The 25,623-nt window shown below is 42.2% G+C and overlaps 1 protein-coding gene across 2 annotated transcripts in view; it reads right to left on the bottom strand.

The window, feature by feature from the left end:
• Nucleotides 1–25,623, bottom strand: part of LOC142436543 (histone deacetylase 8-like) — a 98,740-nt gene that overhangs the window by 8,485 nt on the left and 64,632 nt on the right. The window contains exon 3 of one of the 2 annotated variants that reach the window (XM_075540123.1): nucleotides 8,185–8,280. The exons of the other annotated variant lie outside the window; for it this stretch is intronic. Coding sequence (XP_075396238.1) covers nucleotides 8,211–8,280 — 70 coding nt within the window. The 3' untranslated portion in view covers nucleotides 8,185–8,210. Of the gene's footprint in view, nucleotides 1–8,184; nucleotides 8,281–25,623 lie in introns of those variants that run through there. 2 annotated transcript variants of the gene reach the window in all.

Here is a 25,623-nt window from a genome sequence, read left to right as displayed (position 1 = left end):
CATCTTTCTGCCAAGGAGTAGATAGTGTTTTTGAACTGCTGACCTTGCAGTTAGCAGCCCACAGTGTACCATCAGGGGTGCTACTGATCCCTTAAAGCACTTCAATGCCCCAAATCAGTGTTCTTTTGGTAGCGTCTCTCCTTAGACCCAGTGGGATTGACTGTGTAGTTTCCTGGACTCTCCATATTTTATGCAAGTTTCATTTATCTGTAGTATTTTCATTTTTTTTATTCCTGAAAAGGGGGGAGGGATGCTAACGGCATCTTTCAATCCTTTATAAAAAAAAAAAAAAAAAACCAACCCACAAACAGTAGATACATTTCAGTTATCCCGAGGACTGAGAGTGACTGCCTGGAGGCTATGTTGGGAGGAATCCTAAAACTACATCTGGACCCAGCAGGGGGATCTGTGAAATTCCTGCTGTGCATTTACAGATAAAGGCCGTTGTGGTGGTGCGGGACATATGCATGATCAGGACAGACTAACCTTTCAGGGAGGTGTAAGGGAAGGCAACTCTGCATAGACTTGAATTGATCTGGCCTTTGGTGGTTGTGCGATTTAGAGAAAGGACAGCAAAGGCTGATTAAGAACGTCATCATTTATTTATGTTTATTAATTAATAGTTAATGAGCCTCTATTAACAAATGCACGGCAGCCTGAACCTGTTGAAGAGCCTTTTCTTGTTCTGTGCCTCAATTTTCAAGCTACACTACCTTTGGGACACCTAACCTGTGAACTGTGTCGCTGTACTTTGAGGTCCCTTTAAGACTTGCCTCGCCAGAGGATTGGAATGTACATCTCTGGAGCTGGGGACTGACTGTTGGTGACCTGCCTTGCTGTTGGCTGCCTGTGCTGGGATAGCCCCACATCGCTCTACAGAGGACTACCTGGTGGCCCTCAAGACTTGAAGGACTGCCAGTGGCTCACAACACTCTCACAGGAGTGAGTTGCACTGAGCTATTCGTACTGATTTATAATTTAACTGTTCATTTCTTGTATTATATATCTATCTGTCTGTATATAATTTAACAGTTCATTTCTTGTGTTATATATCTACCTATCTTTGTAAATATATATATATATATATATAATTATCAGCAATCTGGTTTTGTCTCTCTAGAGAACCCTGTCTAACACAGATGGTCAGGCTGCCATGCGTGTGCTGAGTGTCCAAAGGGAAGCGAGAGAGACGGGTCTCATTTTTGCAGGAGGGCACAGTCTAGCGGGAACACAGAACTACAAGAACTCATATTGAGAAGCAGAAAGTGGACCTCAGTTACAGGAGCTTTTCAAATATAGCCTCCCTATAGCGGTGGTGATTCAGCAAAACAGGGTAAGTGGACCAGAGGAATCAGGAGAAACACAGTTTCAGATTCTGGGACAGAGTGCTGATACCTTTCTCTGTGGTAAAGATGTAGGGAAAAGTACATACGCAATTGTAACATAATGCAAAAAAGTTCAAGTCCACACACGCAAGTGCCCAAACAGTATCATCTCAATTTAAAACACTTCATATAGTTTATCACTTCTCTTTATAAAATTCCTAAGTAACAGATAGGGATTTAAGTAATTAATTCACGTGTTATAGATGAAGAAGATGGAGATAGGGTTTTTAATAGTCGCTGAACTTCCCAAAGCATTTCTACTAGACGGCTTTCGTTATTTGTTGTGCTCGAAAATGAACTGTATGAAACAGTGTGTCGTTACACCATACAACAAAGAACAGAATCTACACCAGAAGCACACTTGTTAAATGAAATTTTCTCTGATTTGTCATCTGTAATTTTGTATTTAAATTAAATAAACCTTCTGGCTTGCTGGAGTTATTCTCTGAGAAAATTTTACACTGCAAGAGTATGTTAGGAATTTTGGGAGACAGTAATTACTTCACACCTTTAAAATATCACTATAATAACAATAATAAGTTTACATTTCCTTTCTGCTCTAATGGAAAGCTTAGTCCCTTTAATAACTGCAAAGCGACAATGTACTGTCACTAAATTCTCAACCAATAAAGCTGAATTAATGCACCTACGTGAATATAATTTGATTTGGGAATTCTTCACAGAAAATACTAAACCGTAACAAGGCCAGGAGAAAGACACAGGTGCTTCAGGTACTAAGCGCAGAGAAATAAATTGATACAACGACAAAAGGAGATAGTAAACAAGAAATAAAACCCAAACATTTTATAGTTTTATGTTTATCTCATTTTAGCTAAGTACAGTGAGTTAATACACACAAACCTGACAGAAACGGGACCAGTGCTAAGCTCAGGAGGCAATAAACTTAAAGAGGTGCCTGGAAGAAGGAGAGGCAGGAGGCCGGCCTGGCAGGAGCAGCCAAGGATCAGGTAACTGACCAGGGCCTGAACACCCCAGTGATGAGTCTGGAGGCGCTGCCTGGAGAAGCTCGGAGCCAGTTCTCAGTCTAAAGCAGAGTAATGTGATTGAAAGCAACAAAGAGAGACTATGTAGGCAACAGAATTTAAGATATCTTGAGCCAGGGAGGCTAGAGTATAGAAAACCATGCTATTAAAAGTGAAAAATGTATCCTATAGATTTTTTTCTTCTTTTTTTAAAAATCATTTTACTAGGGGTTCATACAATCCATACATCAATTGTATAAAGCACATTCGTACATTCATCACCCTCATCATTCGCAAAACATTTGTTCTCCACTTAAGCCCTTGGCATCAACTCCTTACTTTTACCACTCCCTCCCTGCTTCCCCCCTCCCTCATGAACCCTTGATGATTTATAAATTATTAGTTTGTCATATCTTACACTGTCCGATGTCTCCCTTCACCCACTTTTCTTTTGCCCGTCCCCCAGGGAGGAGGTTCTATGTAGATCCCTGTAATCGGTTCCCCCTTTCCACTCCACCCTCCCTCCACCCACCCGGTATCATCACTCTCAACACTGGTCCTAAAGGGATCATATATCCTGGATTTCCTGTGTTTCCAGTTCCTATATGTTCCAGTGTACATCCTCTGGTCTAGCCAGATTTGTAAGGTAGAATTGGGATCATGATAGTGGGGAGGCAGGGGGAAATCATTCAAGAACTAAAGGAAAGTTGTATGTTTCATTGTTGCTACAATACACCATGACTGGTTCGTCTCCTCCTCTTGATCCTTCTGTAAGGGGATATCCAGTTGCCTACCAATGGGCTTTGGGTCCCCAATCTGCACTCCTCCCTCATTCACAATGATATGATTTTGTGTTCTATGATGCCTAATAACTGATCCCTTCGGCCCCTCATGATCACACAGGCTGGTGTGCTTCTTCCATGTGGACCTTGTTGCTTCTTAGCTAGAGGGCCACTTGTTTACCTTCAAGTCTTTAAGACCCTAGACACTCTATCTTTTGATAGTCGGGCACCATCAGCTTTCTTCACATTTGCTTATGCACCTGCTTTGTCTTCAGTGGTTGTGTCGGGAAGGTGAGCATCATGGAATGCCAGTTCAATAGAACAAAATATTCTTGCATTGAGGGAGTACTTGAGTGGAGGCCCAATGTCCATCTGCTACTTTAATAGTAAACCTATAAATATATGCACATAGATGTATCCTATAGATTTTAATGAGAAAACCGTCAGCAATAGGCACTATCACCTTAGTTAAAGTCTTAATTCTGAGGAGGGGACTTTCAAATCAGAGGTGAAGGGATCAGAAATAGCTCACGATGAGGAGGTGAGGCACATGGTAGGGTCTGACACACAACGATGTCAAAACTAACATGACGTCAAATCACAAAGCAGAAGTACATACCAAGCCTCCTCAAGGAGTCTCACTTGGAACCAAAACCATACACCTTTCGGGTAGATCGTTTCATAAAACATACCTTAATCATTTTAAACATCTCACAAAGACTCGCCCTGAGTCCCTAGGTGTGCAAATGGTTTGGGCTCAAATACTAACTTCAGGTTCCTGGTTTGAACCTGCCTAGAGTATCAAGATATGTTCCCATAAGCATTTGGAAAACCCTGTGAGACAGTTGTACTTTGTAACATGTGGGGTCACCAAGAGATGTTAAAGCCAGACTTATAATAAATTCCATCTTATCACTAAGACAATCCGGAGTATTGGTACTGATAAAGCTGCTCTAACGTCTGGTTCTTGTGCCTACCCCTTTTGCTTCACACACTGCTTCTAGATACCACTTTGGGTACCTATTGTGATTCCACAGTTCCCATTGACTGGCTCTCTGTAAGTAGATCTGCTGGCCTTTCTGTCTAGTCCTTCTTAGTCTGGAAGTCCCACTGAAATGTATTTAGCATCATATCAATATCCAAAAGCCTCCACTGTGGTTGAGTGATATGAAATGAATAGACAGGTAATCTAAACTAGGTCTCCTACATGGAATGGAAATTCTACCACTGGGCTACCATTAATATGATAACAAAGAATTCCCTAGTAAAGCATTGGCTGAAAATTATGAGTTGCTACTTTTATGGCGTTAATTCTGGATCTCACAGCCTTTACTCCGCAGAATCCTGCTGCTGTTTGCTGTCGTTGTTGCGGCCACTGTTGTCAGTGGCTGTTGAGTCAGTCCCTACTCATGGAAACCCTTCGTACAACAGAACTTAGCATTGCTGAGCCCTGCACCATCCTAAAAATTGTTGTTACATTTGAGCCCATTGTTGCAGCCACTGGATCAATCCATCTTGTCAGGAGCTTTCCTCATTTCCTCTGCCCTTTTACATTCCTAAGCATGATGTCTTCCCAAGGAACTGGTCTCTCCTGATAACATGGTTCGTAAATCAACCCAAATTCACTGTCATCAAGTCGTAGCAGACTCATCTTGACCTTATAGGACTACCCCAGTGGGCTGCCAAGAGTATAAAGTGTGACAAGAACAGAACGCCTCATCTTCATCCTGTTGAATCACTGACAGATTAGAACTAGCAACCCAATTTGTCACCCACTAGACCACAAGAGGTCCTGAACACGGGTTCACAGGCTCTCTAAAGTGTGTCCTATATTTCTCAATAGGATGTTAAGTTCTTTAAAGAGCAAGTGCATTTTTTAAATTTCTCTTTTCGCTGTCCATTGTCCAGTGCAATGCCTTGCACTCAGCATGGATTGACTACATGTTGCTAGCTCCCATAAACCGATAATAAACTTTCAAAGTCCTTGTCCACTCTGGTACTAAAATGCTGTTATCATAGATTGATTGCATCTCCAAACCGCATTTTGCTTCAGGCAAGGAAATTAGCACTGTGGCAACCTGTGCAGTCTCTTCTTGAAGATCACTTCGCATTTATTCCTAAGCGTAGTATTTGCCACTTCACTGTAGAACTTCCAAGCTGAAGTTACGTACGGGCACTTCACGACAAGACAGGCTTTATCGCAGTCACGCATTCCACAGTGGGATTTTCCTATGTGCATGGGGGAGTGAAAATAGAGAGGTGTCCAAAGATTTGAGAACAAATGGCATTATCATTTGATTCCATTTTCCCCTGAGCATTTTGAAACCTCTTATAAATGTGGTAAACTGAATGTGGCCTCCAAAGATAACTACATCCTCATCCCGGATTCCGAGACGACACCTTAATGTGGCACAGGAGACTTTGGAAGACGTGATTAAGGATCTTGGAATAGGGAGGTTATCCTAGCTTACCTAAGTGGACCCTAGTCATGATCACAAGCACCCTAAAAGAAGGAGGCAGGCAATAAAAGAAGAGAAGGTGGTAGGTGATGGCGAAGAGAGTTACAGGCGCTACGATGGGAAAAACCTAGAAATAAGGCCCAGAGACACTCTTGTTTCCACTCTCTGAGACTCATTTAGACGTCTGATCTCCAGAACTGTTAAAATTATAATCTGTATTGCTTAAAGGCATGAATTTATGATCATTTGTACTGCAGTACAACATTTTTTATTTCCGTGTCACTAAATACAGCATTTTTTCTTTTCGGATTTTGAAAGTTGGGGCACAATTTATGCTTCTTCCTGTGCCTTACGGCTCTCAAGGTGTTGTTTCGGCACCTCCACATCATTTCACATGATCACCAGTCACACGACATACCAATGTGCATAGGCGCGCACAAGAAAGAGAACGTGCACTGGTTGAATGACAGTAAGAATGATCTGCAGTGACGTTTTTCCAAGTGTGGTCTCAGAATGTTTTGCATCAGAATTCCCCGGAATCGTTGTTTAAAACTCAGATTCCTAGGTTTCACCACACAAAAGTTTTGAGTCATCTCTCTCAGGCAAGGCCTTAAAATCTTCATTTAGCAAATTCCAAGTCAATGCGGCTCCTAGTGAGCCTCTAAGCTGGAGCAGATCTGTCCCTGTGCGTTTCTGAGGCTGTCACTCTTCATCAGTATTAAAACCCTTCTCTTTTCCCAAGTGGCAGCAGTGGTTTTGAACCGCTGACCTTGCAGTGATTACAACCCACAACATAACCATTCTTTTGTTCATTTAGCACTACAGCAAGCAAATCTCAATAAATCCTTAAAAGAAATATGTATCCGAAGCCTAACATATAAGAAAATGTGTATCTACGTATACATCTTTATTCCTTAAATCCCTTGCAACTTCTGTATCCTCAAAGCAGATATAATTAACATGCCCACTATTATTTTTTACAATGACTACTTTCCCCCCTGTGCAATAAACAATGAAGAACAGATGAAACATACCCAATGGTTGGAAAGAAGTTGTTTAGAACTGCCACCGCCCACAGACATGGCGGCGGCAGCGATTCATGGCTAAGGATCAGAACTGACTCCACGGCAGGGGGTGACTGGAGATAAGTATCTCCTTTGAATCACAAGGTTTTTGTTTTGGTTTGGTTGTTTTTTAATCAAGATAGAATGAACTTATAAAGTGTCCTTATTAAGATATCTATTTTATCCTTGGTCAAATATCTTCAGCAAGAGTGGCTGATAAGTATATATTTTTGTAAATCCAGGGGCTCGGTGCACAGCTGGACTCGGTTTCAATTTACTTTGTCCCATCTGTCTTTTTATTCCCTGATTTCCAACCACCTGCTGACCTCACTTTTATGTGCACCTTTTTTCCCCTTGGGTTTGGCTGGCATCTCGAGAGAAGCAGAGCCAGCGATGCTTGTGTGAATGTGCACATAGAAAGAGGTTCACATCAAGCTATTGCTCACGCAGTTGCAGAAGTGCAAAGCCCAGTGTGATTCGAGCCTGTGCCGCTGATGTGAACTAGGGGCTGCTCCTGATTCGAGCGCCTGCAGAGACTGACCAACAGGAAATATGAAGACCACAGGCTGGTGGATGCCAATGGAATGAATCTCAACTTGGCCACAGGAATCCAAGGTCCCCAGGCAACTGATGGCTTCTGGGGTCGGCAGGTATTATAACAGGAAGTGATGAACCAGATGCAGAATCCAGATCCAGCAGAAGTGAGCTAGCTTACACATAGTGTCCATCTGTCTGAAAAGTGGGCCATGTTCAAGTGAAACTCCCTCAACTGTATCAAGGCTGTGGCCAGATAGAGGAAGCCATATGCACAGCGTGGGCTCGCAAACCAAGGCTCTCCAGCCATAAGCACCTCTTCCGATACACACGTGTGGCTCTGGTGTAAAAATTAAAATCTCTGTAGGGTATTATTCAGGTAATGGTGGTTTCATTGGTTTGTAAACATAGGTTCTGGCTCTCAAACAATTTCTGAAGAGTTGTGAGGGACAAGATTGGCTCTTGCATCTCAAAAGTTGGCCAACCCCTGCTCTCCCAAAAGAAGCCCGTTCTTCCAAAATAGGTCGGCTGCTTCACGGCAGAGCCCGCCATGGAGTTGAGCACGCTATGTTCGACCACATCATGAGAGAATCCTGACCCACCCAAGTTGGCCTGACAACCTATCACACCCACCTAAGTCAACATCTATTTCAAATGCATCCAGCTCCCCATACCACTCACCTCTCTTCTATTGAAGAGAAAGCTGCTGGCATCCATTTGCAAGTAAGTGCTGTGTTTGCTGCTACTGGGTCTTCAGGAGTTCATTCGGACTCACATTGACCCCGTGATAGCACAGAACAGCTTCAAAGGGCTTTCTTGGCTCTAATTTTTCTATAAGGAGTTCTGGGGTGGACGACTTAGAGCCGTTCAAGCCAAGAACCTTTCCATTATGAACCATGTGCTTCACAGTTGCATCCCCAGGGCTCTTGAACAATGGGGGGAAATTCCAGAATTGGCTTTTTAATTCATTCACTTACCAAAATATTTGAGAGCCTATTCTGTGTTAGTCACTCTTCCAGGCACCGAGGATACAGCGTGAACCAAATGAGGGTAACTCATGGAGAGCGCCTCGTCTTGTAGAAAAGACAAAAAAATAACACAGATGAAATATACAATGTTAAATGGCATTAATTGTGTGGTGAAGTGAAATTCTTCATGTGGCTCTGCAGGGGCAGTGAATTATTTAATGTGGACTGTCTAGCCAAAGTCTCTAACTCTCATCAGACAACTTTATGCTGCATAGATCAGGAAAGGAGTGAGGGAAGATAGGGATAGGAATTTCCTGTGAGTAATTACTCACAGAATTCCCTGGAGTGCCTCCTGCTATGTATAAAAGGTTTCCTCTGAGCCGCAGCAGGAGGGATCTCATTATTAGCAAGAGCCAGGAGTGGAATGTATCCTTGAAGCCCAAGATCCCTGCACAGTGAACCTCCGAGATCCAGAAGACATGTCTAACACTGGAGGAGTGGTAACAGCACCAGGGTCCAGAGTAATTGACTTCCCAACCCACAGAGCAATGCAGTTGAGTGCCTGGGTGCAGGAGGCGGGCTTGTGGAGTGGGCACTTAGTTGAGGAGGTTGGACTTGCTGACCCACAGGAGGGAGCTCAGTGCCTTCAGGCTGATGCTTACTAGAGTGGGGTACCTCTGGACACTTAATTCAGGCAGCTGGATTTGTTGATTCGTGGAGCTTGCGCTGAATGCCTTTGGGTTGAGGCCTATAGGGGAGCGGTAGACCCTTTTGGCATTTAGTAGCAAGACCTAAAAGAACTGTGTAACATGTCCTGATAATCAACTCAACCGTGTGCATTTCTCACTTGCATTACAACTTGTTAACTTTCTTAATAAACCATTCAATCATGAGTTTTATCCGAGTTCAGTGTAGCCATTGCAATGGATAGTAGAGCCCAGAGGCTCTAATCCAAGCCCAGATGCACTGTCATTGAGTCAACGCCAACTCATTGTAACCTCGTAGGGCAAGGTAAAACTTTCTCCCACGAAGTGGCTCAGTGTCAAACCTTATGAGTAAGAGCCCAATGCATAACCCTGACACCACCGGGATCCCTCACAGAGGTACAGTACAGAACACTCAGACAGCACGGATCTTTGATCCATGAGCTCTTTGTAATGTGTTGTAAATTCTAGCCTTTAATCTCATTTTAGAAGAAGTCCTTGATCTTGCTAATAGATAGGATTAAGAGGGATGTATTTTGAATCCCCACCTTCCTTAAAAAAAAAACAACTCACTGCCATAGAGGCAATGCCAACTCTAGTGACCCTCTTGGGTCACTGCCGCTGTGAGATTCTGAGACTGTTAGTAGGAGTAGAAATGCCCATCTTTTTTCCCGAGGAATGGCTGGTGGTTTCAAACTGCTGACATGGGGCTTGTGGCTCCAGTCATAAACACTACAACACCAGGACTCCTAACCCGCACCTTACTGGAAGGTGTGAATCAAGCTACCACTCTGTTTCCTTGTGGGTATGGTATGCTAAAAGGCAAAACAGACACCTCTATCTAAACCATTCCTCTGCATATAAGAAAGCCATCTCGGAAGGAAGAAAAAAAAAACCACCAGGATCATCAAAAAAAGAACAAGGAAGAGGCCAAGAAACCATGAATCTGAGAGGGTGAGCAACAAACAGAAAACTTGGCAGTGGGTGAGGAGAGGTGCTGTTATGATACAAAGACTGCATCCTTAATGTTTATGATCCTAACATTTGGTAACCTGTTAACGCCCTGTGATGACTAGATTCTATGCCAACTTAATGCGTCTGAGTGAAGGGAGGGCTGGACTCCAATGCATCCATCAGGTCGCAATCTGATGATGCCTGCTTGGTGGTGTGGTCTTCAAGAGACATAGGAGAAACTTCTCTCTTGTTCTCCTTCCTGCTTGACTGGGCCCTGTGTCTCACCCCTGGGACTGGGGAGGCACTGGGAGCACCATGCATGTTAGACCCATGGGACTAACTGCACTCCCGGCCGGTGGGCTCTCAGCTCCTTGTTTCATCAGCTGGTCGCTGCTTGCTTCCTGAGGGCCTCCCGTTTGCAGCTGAGCGAAGAACTTGAGTTGAACTTAGCTAGGCCGTTTCCTTGACATAAATTTATTTCTTACTATAAAGTTCTTTCATATGTGTATGTATACACACACATACATATATGTAGTTTTGTCTCGCTAGAAAACCCAGCCGAACACAATTCCATGATAAGGCCCACTCATCAAGAGTATTGTCTGAGAGTTTTGGGTGGCATCGTAATGACTTATTGAACCCAGCAGGAAAGGAGTGTGCTGTGGGAGGGACAGAAGGTATCAAAATAGGGTAAGAAAAGTGAGGGTGGAGGCAGGTCTAACCTCGGTCATGTGGCAGTCCACCTTGAACTGGTGTGGACATGGAGTGTCCCCTTCATTCTGAAAGTTGGAATTGGTCAGATTCCTACACACACGTAACTAAGAGAAGGAGTTAGGGAATGTGGAAGGTCGAGGAAAGCTTCACTGAAAAGGTGATATTTGAATAAATATCTGACATGAGCGAGAACACGAGCAAGATGGACGGTACATCTAAACGTCTGTGGAAAATCTTCATTGTATTTTAATTATTCTTTTCCACAAACTTTTGAAAGCACTTTCATATATTCCTATGGAACATGCATTTCAGCACTAGCTATTAATAAGTCCATTAAATCTTTATTTTTTTAATTCCTTAAACTTCTCTATTCAATTATTTTTAAGTATAAAACGATCCAGATTCATACAAAAGTAGAGGGAATAATGCGACAGTATTCTTATACCCTCTCCAGTATTAATACAAAATCATAGAAAAAATTATTAAATAAAATTATCAAAACGGAAAGCTATGGGGGGGGGGAGCTATATCTCGGTCTATACACTTCTGAAGGCAGTGTCTCCATCTCTCTAACCCTAAGGTGACAAGTGTACCATTGAGAGAACTTGTCTGCAGCCATCTTATTTTGTGCCTACTGTATCTGTTGATAAGGCCCCAGCACCTATATCTGCTCCCTTAAGCGAAAGAGCAGGGCCTCTGAGTGCCCCCACCCCACCCCCAACACTCCACCCCCCCCCCACACACACACCTCTCCACGGGATCAGTGCGATGCTGTTGGAACCATTGGAGTGGTCTCTGCAGAAAACAGTTCAGCTTTCTTCCAAACTAGCACAACTCAGCATCAAGACTGCGGATTTGTGACCACACAGGCACAGACTGGTTCCCCGTGGCAGTTCTCTTCCAGCGCGGCGGGGCCTAGGCCAGCTGCCCGTGGCTCAGCACAGAACTTGTGCCATGCTCAAAGAAGAAAGCCGTTTCTGGGTAAGTCAGACAAGACCGCATTCAAGAACATGCTTGCTCATTCCTGGGTTGGGCACGGGAACTGCAGGCTCTTTTGCACAAGGATGGATCTCCTGATCATATGTCTGGTCATGGGCTTGTGACGCCCTTTTGTGGACCTCTTGGCCTCTACTATTCTCCTACTTCATTTTGGACCTTGTAGGTTTAATGCCCTTGTTCGTTTGGTCTCTCCAGGTGGAAACTGTGAGGCTAAGATAATCATGGAGCCCAGCCTGCAGCTCACCCACCTAGATCAGGCTGCTACCAGGCTCCAAACCCATGCCCAAATAAGGAACAAAAGTGGTGGCAACTGGATCAGCTCGGCTCTACGTCTGTGTTCGGCATGAAGTAGTTCCACGAGGACGATCTTCACCGCTCAACTGCTGTGCTAACTACACAATTTCCTGTCAACGTTAAGATATATAAGTGTGTAGGCTGGAGTTTAGTTTGTCAGTCAGGTCACAGGCTGATGGTGACGCCTTGTGGCATGGTGTTCTCATAAGGAGGCCTGGGGACCGCTCCCTCTCTCTCTGACTTCACCTTCCTGCTGACCCTGATGGCGGCCAGAGCCACTGTCAGTGGATTCACAAGGCTTTGCATCCACCCGGCCTGTGATCTTCCTGCAGTCCGCATCCCGGCATGTGGCCGCATGAGTCTACAGGACTCTGGACTCTAGGACTTATGTGCGAGAGGACTTATGGGCTGGGGTGTTTGCTTGATATATAATACTTGATATAAAGCTCTTTCTTACACATATATGAGTGTCACAGGATTGATTTCTCTAGTCAACCCAGCCTAACAAAACTTACCAAAGACTTTGCATGGTATCACTTGAGGATGGGGATGTTAGCCCGACAGAGGCTGGCAAAGGGAGAAGAGGCAATGATGGCAGGAATATGGCAGGAATGGAAACACAACGGAGCACTAGAGACATATTTCCTCACAGGCCCCTCCAGCACAAAGGAAGAGGAAGATCAAATAAGAGACATTTCTGGACAAGACAGACTAGTCACACTATGCCCACAGGGACTGAGTAGGCACTCGGGCTGTGAGCGCAGAGAAGAGGCCAGCAAGAAGTCCAGGTGTGGGGTGCGGGGTGCACATGCCTAGAAAGAGGAGGTGCACTACAGAAGACCAGCCGATAGCAGAAGATGTACCAGAAACCAGGCAATGGTGGGAGGTCCACCGTAAGCAAACTCTAAGGGTCAGCCCTACATTTTGCCAGGCCATTTAAACTAACGAAGGGTCCTTCGGATTTCTTTTTCAAAGTATCGCCTTCAATAAACTCACTCTTCCTGTCAAAACCTTTTCTCTGACTCTGTTCTGACTCTTATCTCTTGCCTAAAATCTTTCTCTCAAGTGAGATAAGAACCTAGTCTGGGAAGGCTGGAGACATTGAGATTCTTCTCAGTCACACAAGCATCAAAGACATGTTTAGATGTGTATGCATGTATGAAGCTAGTAGCATGACCTTCATAATGTTGCTATTTTTTCAATTTTTTATTTTATATAAGCATTAAGTATGTAAAAGACTACACCTCCCCTTAAGGTAGCATGTCGTCTCCATCATTTTCCCTCCCTCCATATGTACCACTGTGGACAAGATAACGGTTTCTATATTCAACATCAGAGTCTTCTATATTCAGAGTTTCTGTAGTCATTTGTGCAGTATATTTTCAATTAATGCAATATTTCTCCTTCAGTTTACTCAATATTATCAAGCTCTTTTCAAAATAAATTATACCAATATACATCCTACCAGCAACAAATGAGACTCCCTGCTTCCCCACATCTTCATTAAATGTTCTATTTTGATTTTTTTTTTTTGTTAATCAATGAGCATAAAATGGTGTCTTAAAGCTAACTGTAACTTCTGTGCTTGTGATCATAGGGTGAGCATTGGTTCAAATAGTTCTTTCTGCCAGACTGCTCTGTTCCTTTGCCTAGTCTTCCATCCTATCACTGATCAATTTCTCACGATTTGGAGCAGTTCTTTGTATATTCTGAAGAGTAATCATTTGCCAATGTATGATTTGCAGCAGCCCTGTCCCAGGCTGTGCTAGTCTTGGACAGTATGTTGATGATCAAACAGGTTTTTTTTTTTCCTTTTTTTAACTTTGGATGTACTCAAAGATCAAAAGGTCCCTTTAGGGTTTGTGCTTTCTGGGTGTTTAAAAAAAAGTTCTTTATTTCACTGTTCTCAAGGCCAAAAGGATACGTTTCTCATATTTTCTTCTGAAAGTTTTAAAAGTTCACTTTTCAAAGTCAGGGATTTAATCCACACGGGATATATTTTTGTGAGTTGGAAAGGAAAGCTCTCATTTCGTTCTCCTTAATGTGGATAGTCATTGTCTTAGTACTAGTTATTGAGAAGTCTGACCTTGCCCATTAATTTTAATGTTCTTTTCTCATGACCATGTTCCCATATATAATAGGATCATATTATTTTTCTTTGTTAAGTATGGCCATCAGTAAGTCAATAAAACATTCTGTATCACTAAAAGTAAGTAATGTAACGTAAAATTAGTGGGAGCAATGTGCGATTCTTATTTTTTTATTATTATTATAACGAGCAACCAATTGTTGATTCCAATTTATGGTAACCAGGTGTGTATCAGAGTAGGATTTTCAATGGCTAATTTTCTGAGGAAATAGATCAATGGACCTTTCTTCTGACCTTGTGCATCCCCCAGAAGTTCCGGCTATTCTTGGTATTGTAAGTGCCATCAAGCTGAGTGCCACTCACAGTCATACTATGCGTGACAGAGGAAGCAGTGCCAGACGTGCACTTCCTCATGACTGTGACACATGGTTGCAGCCACCCAAGCCGTCCATCTTCTTAAGGGTCTTCCTCGTCGTCACTGACCCTCTGCGTTACCAAGCATGACGTCCCTTTCAGACAAGTGGTCTCTCTGGCCCCTTTGATAAGAAGTGGAGCTGTCCAAAGGATTGTAAATCATATAATCCAAAATCAAATGAGGGATTAACATCTGAGCCTAAATTCAAAAGGCGCGCAGAAGGCTATGGATGGCAAAGGGAGCCAAAGATTCATTTGTGGGAACTTCACAAAGCTCTGGTGAACTCCCTCTACCCACAATTGAGGGATGAGAGGAAAGTGGTTACTAAACAGCGTGCATGGGAAAGATGAGTCTAGAAGATCAAAGGCATCAATCTGATTGGAACACTTAAAACTTCTGTCACCTGATCCCCCCTCTGATGCATGCTGGATCTGATCTGGTTTTCAAGCTTTTCTGTACTGTTGTTTCGTTTCTGTTTGTTCGTATTAGGGTATATCTCAGAGGTGTCACGTCATTGGAGGTTACTCTAATAAAGTTTGCTATATGGTTTTCTGTGCTTTGGTATATGAAATCCAGTTTGATGAACCTACGAGGACAGCAAGTAGATGAAGAATTTCAGGGGTAGAAGGTCAAAGGGAGATGATGTCAAGGAGTCCAGGAAGAAAGGAATGTTAGGAAACTGATTTTGGTAGCCATTGTACACTTCTGTTTGATGTGATTGAACTGTGGACTATGATACACCTATTAACTCTTAATTAATAAAGAATAAAAAGAAGTGGTGCTGTTGGGTACGTGCTGGACTGCTACCTGCTACGTAAGCAATTCAGACCCCAAAGCAACGCTGTAGGAGAAAGAGGAGCCTATCGACTGCCATAAAGGTCTACAGCCTCTGCTACCCGAAGCCTCGGGCCGTCATGGGTTGGAATGGCCTTGAAGGCAGTGGGTTGGATGTGGGTAGATCCCTCATGGTAAGTTCAAGCTACATGAGTCTAAGTGAGAATGGAAGTGCCACCCTCACTCCTGAGGAACATTATGGTCTTATTTCCTTAAAGGCATATTTGTTTGTTCTTCTGACTGTCAATGGTACATCCAATACTCTTTACCAACACCGTACTTCAAAGGCAGAGATTCTTTCGCTGCCTATATGAAGAGTCTTCTTCAATGAATTTAAAATGAATTAAAATGCCATGGCTAGACTCAGGCACACAGTGGTTCTCACAGTGATGTCTTTGCTATTTAATACTTTAAAGCGGGCATTTATACCAGATTGGTCCAATGCAGTAAACCGTTTGATTTATTGACTGCTGCTTCCATGACGATTGATTGTTGATCTCAATAAAGTGAAAGACTTAACAACTTCAACCTTTTCTCCATTTATCACAATGTTCTTCCCGCTTTTCTGTCCTTTTGCCAGACTGTGGTGACTTACATGCTGTGGCAATGCTGAATGCTATGTCACCTGTATATTACGTAAAAGCAGGATTAGCCAAGTGAACAGGTTTCAGCTGAACTTCTAGGCCAAGAACAAATTATAAAGAAATTATAGGCACTCAACTTCTGAAGGATTAGCCACTGAAAAGCTTGTGAATAGCAATGGAACTTCCCCAGTGCTGGAAGATGAACCAGTCGGGTAAGCAGATACTCAAAATACAATTGGGGGAGAGCTGCATCCTCAAAGTCGAGGCAACCATAACCATAATGCGGGTAGAGCTAGGCCTTTAAGTCCTGCATTTCTGCATGGGCATTACTTAAAATGAGAAGGGCAAAAAACCTGCTAACATCCAATAACAATTGAAATGCAAAGTGCATGAAGTATAAACCTAGGAAAAAATGGAAATCTTCAAATATTAATTGGGATACAATATTCTTTTGATCTTTTTGAAAGACTGTGCCTTGGTTCATTTTCCAGGTTCAACATAAGAATAATGAATTTTCCTGGAATTCTCATTCTTTTCAGCACTATCCATAGTTTGCTATGATCCACATCAACCAATGTCTTTGCAGTGTCAATAAAACACAAGTAAACATACTCTGATGATTTTTCTGACATCAGCAGTGTTATCCCCCCACTTGTCTTCTTCTGAATCTGGCTTGAATTTCTGGCAGGAGCCTGTTGATGCACTGTTGAAAGTGTTGTTGAATAATCATAATAATTTTAACATTGTTCAATAATCTCAGTCAGTTGACCAGGAGGCTGACTTCTAAATTTCTAGGCCTAGAGCTTCCAGTGCTTTATCAGTTTGTTGAAACATTTCTATTGGCATTTCATCGATTCCCGCAGCCTTGAATAAGGAAGAGAGAAGAAAAATTGATACAATTGAAGTACAGTGCCAGTGAAGAATATGGAAAATACCATGGATTTCCAAAAGAACAAACAAATCTGTTTTGGAAAATGTACAACCAGTATGCTTCCTAGAATCGAGGGTAGCAAGACTTTTCCTCACATACTTGGGACATATTATCAGGAGAGACCATCACTGGAAAAGGAAGCCATGCTTTCTAAAGGAGAAAAGCCAGGGTAAGACGATCCTCTATGAGATGGATGATCCAGTGGCTGTGACGGCAGGCTCAACCATGAGAACAACTGTGAGACTGGTGCAGGAACTGACTGCGTTTCTCCTGTTGTACATCAAGCCCTGTGAGTTGGAAGTGACTTGATGGCATCTAAAAACACACACGATCATGGGTTTCGCTCTCACAGACTTGGAATTTTCTTCAGTTTCAATCTGAACTTGATTATGGATAATTGATGTTTTACCGTTACTCTTGCCTTATTTAGAATTTCTCCATCATCTCTTTTCACAGAGGTAGTCAATTGGCTGTCCATGTACTCCATTTGGGAGGGTTCAAATGTATAGTCACTACTTAAAAGGGAAAAATACATATATGATTAATTGATTGATCATGCAAAATCCTGTCATGTGATCTCCAGCTTCATTTCTAATTCCTTAAGATTTCGTATGAGTTTTAAGGTCATTTTTTGCACTTATACAATGCCCTATTAGAAATTTTGCTCAACTCTCATTGAATTTATAGACTAATTTTACATCCTTGCAATATTAGATCTCAATATGTATGCCCATGGAATAGTTCTCTTTCATGACCATCTTTGTCCTACTTTAAAATGTTATCATTTCCTCCATATATTTTATTCAAGTTTATATTCCATATATACTTCCCATAGCTTTTGTATCTAGATTCACTTCTAGTTACCTGATGGCTTGCTTGCTGTCACTCGGATTGGAATTTGAAAAAGCATTTTCAATCTCTTATTACTGATATTAAATTCTTATTGATTTTTTCAAAGTGACTTTGAAACAAGTCAAGGTTCTGAAATAATTCTGATAGTTTTGCTGCGTTGTTTTTCTTTCCTTGGTTTCTTAGAAATAACCTTCGGAGAAACTGTGGAGCCTTGGCATTCCAGGCCACACTTGATTGGAGGTGGCCCATGGGTGCTGGCCATACCAGTAAGCGTTCACTGGGAGGCTGATCTCCACTAGCACAGAAAGCCTGATTTAACTTATCATGGTGAGTGCATGCATAAGAGTCTGCGACCCTCAGACACAAAGGGTGTTCTGGCTGACAAGAACATCAGTTCTCAGGAGCAGCATACATCCCTTGGTAATTCTCCATTGAGACCCTCCAGACCCTGCCCTGGCCTCTCTTTGCTCATACCCTTTATGGTAAAAAACAAAACCTTTGTTGCAATTATAGGAAAGCCTCCATTTCACCCCTATATTCTGTGAATTGTTTCAGCAAATTATCAAGCCTAAAGGAATAAAGGGGCAGTAGGAGCCAGCAGATTCGGAAGAAAGGGTGTCCTGTGCCCTCCCAAGCTCGTGGCTTGCAACCTGAAGGAGAAGTGGGACAGAGAGCCCAGAATCTGCAGTCAGCAAAGCTTTAGGTTGGGAAATAAAGTGAACTCCTTAACATAGCACTTGGCATCTGCCTGTTTGGTAATCTGAAGAGTTGGTCGTGTCTTCCTTTGTGAGCTCTAGCCTCACTCCAGGTGGCTACAACCAGTTTGTCTGCAGAATGCTGGTTTTCTAATCGGTGAGCTTTAACCCAGCTCCAAGTGCCTAGGATCAGAGAGAAGGCCCTGTGGGGCGCTGGCAAATGGGCTAGAGATGTGAGAAGGTAAGGACTGACCAATCGCCACATTTTGGAGATTTGATTCATGCGTATCACACTGTTGAACACAATGGCGGGTTCGATCCCTCATGAAGTACACTGTGGATGTGAGCTTAGGGGCTCTGTGGCATAGTGGATTATGCACTGGTTTGCTAACTGCACGGTGAGTAGTTCAAATGGCCTGAGGCTCCAAGAAAGAGGGATGAAGCCTTTGGTCCTCATAGTGATTTACACCCCTGGAAGTCCACATACGTAGTACCCCTCTCTCTTAAAGGGTTGCTATGAGTCAGAATCAACTCAATAACAGAAAGTGAGAGACAGAGAACAGGAGACAGAGAGACTGAAAGAGAAAAAAAGAGAGAGAGAATGTAAATTTAGTGGGATCCAGAGTCTTTGTGGACGTAGTATAATTGAGAAGAGATCATACTACACCAGGACACCCCAACATCCAATGTCTGGTGTCCTCGTAAGATCTGGAACCACAAAGATAGGGGGAGCATACAGTAAGGAGGGCCTTACAAACATGGAGGCAGAGGTGTGTGCTTCAAATAAAAGATGGTGTGAACCCTCCCAACCTTCCCACTGCCAGCGAGTCCATTCTAAGCCACAGGAACGCTGGTTTAGACTAGAAGTGATCCACAGGGTTTCCCAGGTTGTCATGTAAACCCTCCCAGGTTGTCATGCAGACCGCTCCTTAGAAACAGTGAATTACAATCACTGACCCGACAGCTAGCAGCCCGATGTTTAACCTACTGAGACACCAGCGCTCAAGAAATCTCAAGCACTGAAAGAAGAAAGCAGAGAACTGTATGTTTAGAGCGTTCACAAGGAGATAGCAACCTGGTAACATTTTCATTTGGGACTTTCAGCCACCAGAACTCTGAAAGGAAAAAAAAATCTATTATCTGTTGTTTTTAACCGCCTAGGTTGTGATACTTTTTAACCCCAGATCAAGAAATTACTCCAATCACAATCTTTTTCTTTTACCTCTTTGTTTTCGAACCCATTACTTCTCTCTAGAGCCACCACCCCAGTCCTGTGACCCCCATCTCTCACCTGGTCACCTATAGGAATTTCTCACAGTCATTTCACAAACTCCTCGTTAGAGAGCCAGAGGGTCTTTGTAGATACAAATTTTGGTTATGTAACTTCTACTTTTATTTGGTCCATTTGTTCTCAGGTTAAATTTTAAAAGCCTATGAGGTCTATGTGGTAAATCTCTAAGCAGTTACATATAAACGATTCACCTAACATTCAACAGTTCCCCAACCACCCTGTTGTACCCTACAACCCCTTTATAATGAACTTTGACTCAACTGTGTATTTCTAATCCTTCGTTTAGGAAACCTACTCCTCGAATCTAAATCTACGTCACTTTTAGAGAAAAGATGGCACAATTGCAGCGCGGCACCTTCCACTTACTTGGCTGTAAGCGATTTAATAATGCCAGTTGCCACAAGCAACGAGGACTACTCCCTTTTGCATCCCAGTATCTAGAACTGGCACAAAGAAGGAACTCGATTATTACTGGTCAAATGAATGTGGGAGTGCATGAATGGTGTCTAGGGGTTCAGTCTCTATGTTTCCACCCGGCTCTGTAAATTCCTGTCTTAAACTATTTACCATCATTGGTGTAAATCAATTTTCCATTCAATTTATCCAACTAAATTATGAGTCTCTAGAGGGCAGGAAATAGAATTAATATATGCTTAAATGTCCAGCATCTGGCCTACACCCTCTTGTAATAGGCAACCTCATTGTTAGGAAAGAACTGTGGGAGGGGATTAGGATTAGACGCCATATACCTAGAACGTAGAGATCTTCATTGACCTTTTACTTATCCGTGTACCTGCTAACTCTCAGGTACTGATTCAAACACTAGGGACAGAACAGTAAACAAAACCAATTAACTTTCTGCCCACATTAAGCTTATGTCATGTCATGCTTTCAACAGTGGCCTGTGAAAGTTACTGCTTCTGTTTCACGGTTTATTACTGATTTTACCCTTTATCTCATATTCTCACCATCATTCCTCTGACGATTCCTAGTATAGCTTCATCTAAATAGACCAGGGTGAGTGATCACAGATTAACATGCCAGATTGGTTTCACAGAATTCGGATTACTTCCTTTTTCTGCCTTGCTGGGTGATTTTTGTTCACAAAAAATCTCAATATATTTTTAATCTGGTCAATATGCTTTAAATAAAATTAAATTTGTATTCCATTTTTTCTAAGTCAGCAATACACTGTAAAAACCATCGCAGCTATGGACTGAAAACATAAAATAAGTCTGTCTGTGGGTTTTAGGGATAATTTTTTAGAGAGGGAGAGAGAGCATGTACAGAGCTATGGGTTCCACCAAATCTTCTCGGTGATAAGTAATCTGTTTCGATTTCGAACTCATTATTCATCTGGAACAATCCCGAAAATGTGCTGTCAAACAATATCGTTTTCTGCAAGCCTACGCAAAAATCACGGCCACCAAATCAATTCTGACTCAGAAGGACCTTCCTCACGGGGCAGAGCAGGACTCCTCACCGGGATCTGACCCTGCAGCACCTGGTAGGTTCAACCCCCCTAAAAGAACAGCGCGGCGCTTTCCTTTTTAAACGGCTTACCTTAAACTGGGTGATAGCTTACAGAGCGGACCCGTTCCTATTTTTGGTCATTTTGCTTTGTTTTCCTTGACTTGAAGTTTTATTTTTAAACATTACTATTTCTTTTTTCATTTTATTGGTGACTCTTACAACTCTTGTCACAATCCACACATAGCTTGCATCAAGAGAATTTGTACATATGTTGCCTTCATTCTTTTCTGGACATTTACTTTCTATTGAGGCCTTGGTACCAGCCCCTCTTTTTTCCCCTCCATCCCCCCATGCACCTGATAATGCCTTGATAGATTGTACATTGTTAATATATTCATATCTTACACCGCCCGCTGTGTCTCTTCTCCCACATGTTTTCTTTTGTTCTTCCACCTGGAGAGGGGTGTATGGTTATATATCGATCATTGTGATTGGTTCCCCCTTTCTCCCCTCCTCTCCCCTTCTTCCTTCTCCACTTCTGATATCATAGTTCCCACTCCTGTTCCTGAATTCCGTGTGTCGTGAGCTCCCGTCTCTTATCTCTACCTGCATGTATGTTCCGCTCTAGTCTGAATTGAGAAGCAGCACTGGGGTCATGGTAGTGGGGGGTGAGGAGGCCTCAAGGAACCAGAGGAAGATAGTGTGTCTCATCGATGCTTTACTGCACCCTGGTTGACTCAGAGTGGGTCAGTTTTACATTCCACCATGCATACATACTTGGTTTCATTTCATTGGTTACAATCAGAGCAGTATGTCATTCATCTCACTTCTTCCGTTTCCTATTTCCATTCTTCTTCCTTTTCTAACTAACCCTTCTGACCTTAGGCCTTGAGCAAATGCTGCCCTTTTGATCGGAAATGGATGGATATTCTACTGTGCTGCTGCCTCACTAGGGTTCCTGTTCTCCTGAGACATGTCTATTGTTTGACTGAAAACTCAGCTGTGCCCCTTAAGTTCTGTGTGGATGGGGCTCCTTTTATAAGACTAAGTATTATTACTGTTAAAAGGCCACTTGTAAGTGCTCCTTAAGAATCATCTATTTTTTTTAAGTCTTTGAAAAGTTCATAATACACCACCAACAAACATTTGATACAAGTGAGGTTGGTGGGAAGAACCGGGAAATGCATACAGAGAACCCAAAAGTTTATGACCACTTTCCTACCAACTCAAAACAACATTCAAATGGGTAACCTAGCAGCAAGCAAACAGCCTAACCTTAGTCCTACATAGGAAGTCCATAATTACCATTTCAGATTTTTAGGCATTTAACCCAAAGTAATTGTAACTCAAATGGAAATGATAAGCAAACACCACCAGTTCCATATTTCACCAAGATGGCTTTTTATGGCCTGATGGTACTATGCTTTAATTTCCATGGCAAGCGTAGGTGAGGGAGGCAACAATCCATATAACAGTGTCTGTACCCTGATGAACAATATGTTTTTAAACTATATTCACAATAAGTAGATAAAATGGACACAATTAAGAAAACATTAGCCAAATCTTTCCTTTCTAAAAAAATTCCAAACTTAGGATATAAGTTGTTCCAAAGCTTCTCAGTTTAGACTTAATGAGCCTTGACTACATTCTGGAGTTGAAATAATGAGCAAAACACATTGCCATGTTTGTGGTCATGATTTAGCAAGGAAGGCAGACATTAATTTTTAAAATAGCAAAACCATGAATGAACACTGAGCATTATGGTTCTGAGAGCGTACAACAGAAGAAATCTGAATGCATATGGAATGTTCTAGAATGTTGCTTTAAGTCAATGTCTATAGGAAGAGGAAGAGGTGAGCTGATGATCAATCCAGAGAGAGCAAGTTGGAAGCCACAATTCAAGAAAGAGCAGTGAGTTCCAAACGGTGGCTGTGACAGAAGAATAACAGTTCAAGAGAAAGCTGTGGGGACAGAGGTCTGTCCCAGATATGCTTGGATACTTGGCTCTTTATTAAGTGTTAATTCTTTGAATGATTTGGAAGGATAATGACGAACTTTTCGATGACAGACTCTACTGGAGAGAATGAAAGGTGGGACAGCAGCAATGGAAAGCACTTTAAGGATGTTCCCACAGTTCCATTCAAATGAGAGATAGTAGCTTGGGCTGATGTGGTGATGGAGACAGAGAGCGATCCAGGAACGTAAGCGATATTGAAAGGGCAAAATCAATATGATTAGACAAGAAAGGAAAGATTTAACAAGAGCCTCTTTCATAATTTCTCCAACAATGTTTTCTTCCAGTGCCCTTATTTCTGGTCTGGCTGCCAGGTAGTCACATCCCTGCTGGTTAAAAGGGCGCCACTCTCTTGAAACTGGAAACCAGGCAGAGTTGCCCATGTTTTCATTAAAGAGGGAGGGTCAATGCCATTTACAATATAAAGAACTCCTGCAGTTGTAGATATTCTGTCCAGAGCTTACACTTCTGTAAGAGGCCAGAACTAATTTTGCAGACGGAATAGGATCCTATTTCACCTGTGAGACATGAGCTATTTTCATCGCTGTTGACCTCATTTCATTCTTCAGCACATTGGATTATCACAGAGAGGATGTCTACTGCCCCAGACTTCACGCCTTCCTTAATGATTTACTCTCGTTTATGAAAAGTCTATAAAACTTGTAGAAATTTTAAAAAATATTCTAAGCTTTTTCTCTGCAGCTTCCATCAGTTTAACAAACTGTGAATGACAGAAATGCAAACATATTTAAGATTTTGCTACAATTTTCCCTTCAGGCTCGCAAGCAGCTATATATAAATGTGTGCCATGTTCTCCGCCAATTGCAGTTTCTGATTTATTTGTTCACATTCGGGCATATGCTCTGAAAACACACCTATTTTTAATCTCCTTTAGGATATTTCTGTACTGTACATTTTTCCCCTATCGAACCTATTTTCATGAGCAATCCCTGGAAGAAAGTTTAAAGGGAGAAGATCCAAACCTAGTCAACTAGAATTAGCTATGCCAATCCTCTACCCGAGTTCTGGACTCAACAAAAAAAAAAAAATTTTTTTAAAGAAAACCTCGCTAGCATCAAGCCAAAGCTGACTCACTCATAGCGACATAACATAACAGACAGTGTCTGTTACTAGAGTAAGAAGCCCAGTCTTTCTCGGGCTGAGCGGCTGGAGGTTTTGAACTGCTGGCCATTCAGATCACAACCCAATGCATAACCATGACACCAAAAGACGTAAAATGGCTCCTAGATAAATGATCTTATCAAAATGTTTCACATCAGCAAAGGCTGGCTCTGGTTAAAAACATGGATCTTCATATAGATCGGCTACATAGACTTGGGGATGTCCTTTAATCTACTTACACTTTTTTTCCTCAATTGTAAAAGGCAGGTTAGAATATATATTACACTATATAAAATAATATAAAGATATAGCAAACAATATTACCTAAAATACATAACAAGATGACATATAGCATAAATAATGCGCACATGTAGTATAAACAAAGCTTAGCACAGATGTCCATCACTGTCATCGGCCTGCTGCCCTCCAAGCCTGATCACCCACTGAAGGAGCAGAGATAGTTAAGAGGGAGAGGCTTTGTCAACGATTCCTGCCTTCTGGCACATCAAAGATTCAAGATGGAGTAAGTCACAGAGCAGCTGCACATTTTAAGAACTCTGTGAATTCAACAAAAATACATGGTGAGAGGGGAAGGAAGGGAGCAGTGCCCTCCCATGTGCTGGAATATGAAGGGATAAGTTGCGTCCTGAAGAGGAGCGTGTGTGAACAACAGAAGTAGTTGTGGTGTACCACTCATGCACACCAAATGATGACAGCAGACTTACAAACAATAGCTCCATTGGTTAGTCTCACTCAGCGTTTTACATGAATATGCATATTCTAATCTGTATTTTTAAAACTTTATTTTTTAAATTATTTTATTGGGGGCCCATACAACTCTTTATCACAATTCATCTATCTATCCATTGTGTCAAACACATTTGTATATTTGTTGCCCTCATCATTCTCAAAACATTGCTTTCTACTTGAGCCCCTGGTATCAGCTCCTCATTTTTTTCCCGTAAAACTTTTTTTAAATACTGATTTGAGCGTCACAACCCTATGAAAAACATGTGTTTGCTGTTACGATTTTACAGAGGAGCTACTTCATGCTCAATGATTTATTTATATCACATATTTAGAAAATAATAGGCAATGCCTCCATAAGCCAGGCTTTCATGTTCAGCACCCAGGTGTGCTCTTCTAGACCAAAGTAAACCCAAGACCACAAGGCTGGGCCTCTCCGCTCCAAAGCTGTATGTGCAATGAATTTCTGTCATAAATCATGATTGCCAATAAGAAGTGGATGATATTTGGCCTCAGTGGAAAGTAAGCCGGGTCTGCTACACAGGACACTAGAAGGGTATTTTATCTAGAAGCCAAAAAAGACCCAAAGGAACCAAAAGACATGCCAATTACCTCTCAGGAAATCTTCTCGCTAGAAGCAAAACATAGGAAAGGAAAGCACAGCCATGTTTCAATCCACTGCTCCCAGGTATCAAATCAAGTCACTCTGACAACTGCTTTGCTGGCCACATGCCTC

Source organism: Tenrec ecaudatus, unplaced genomic scaffold (genome assembly GCF_050624435.1).
Source record: "Tenrec ecaudatus isolate mTenEca1 unplaced genomic scaffold, mTenEca1.hap1 Scaffold_390, whole genome shotgun sequence".
In the NCBI taxonomy this organism is placed as follows: Eukaryota; Metazoa; Chordata; class Mammalia; order Afrosoricida; family Tenrecidae; genus Tenrec; species Tenrec ecaudatus.
This window is presented reverse-complemented; position numbering and strand designations above follow the sequence as displayed.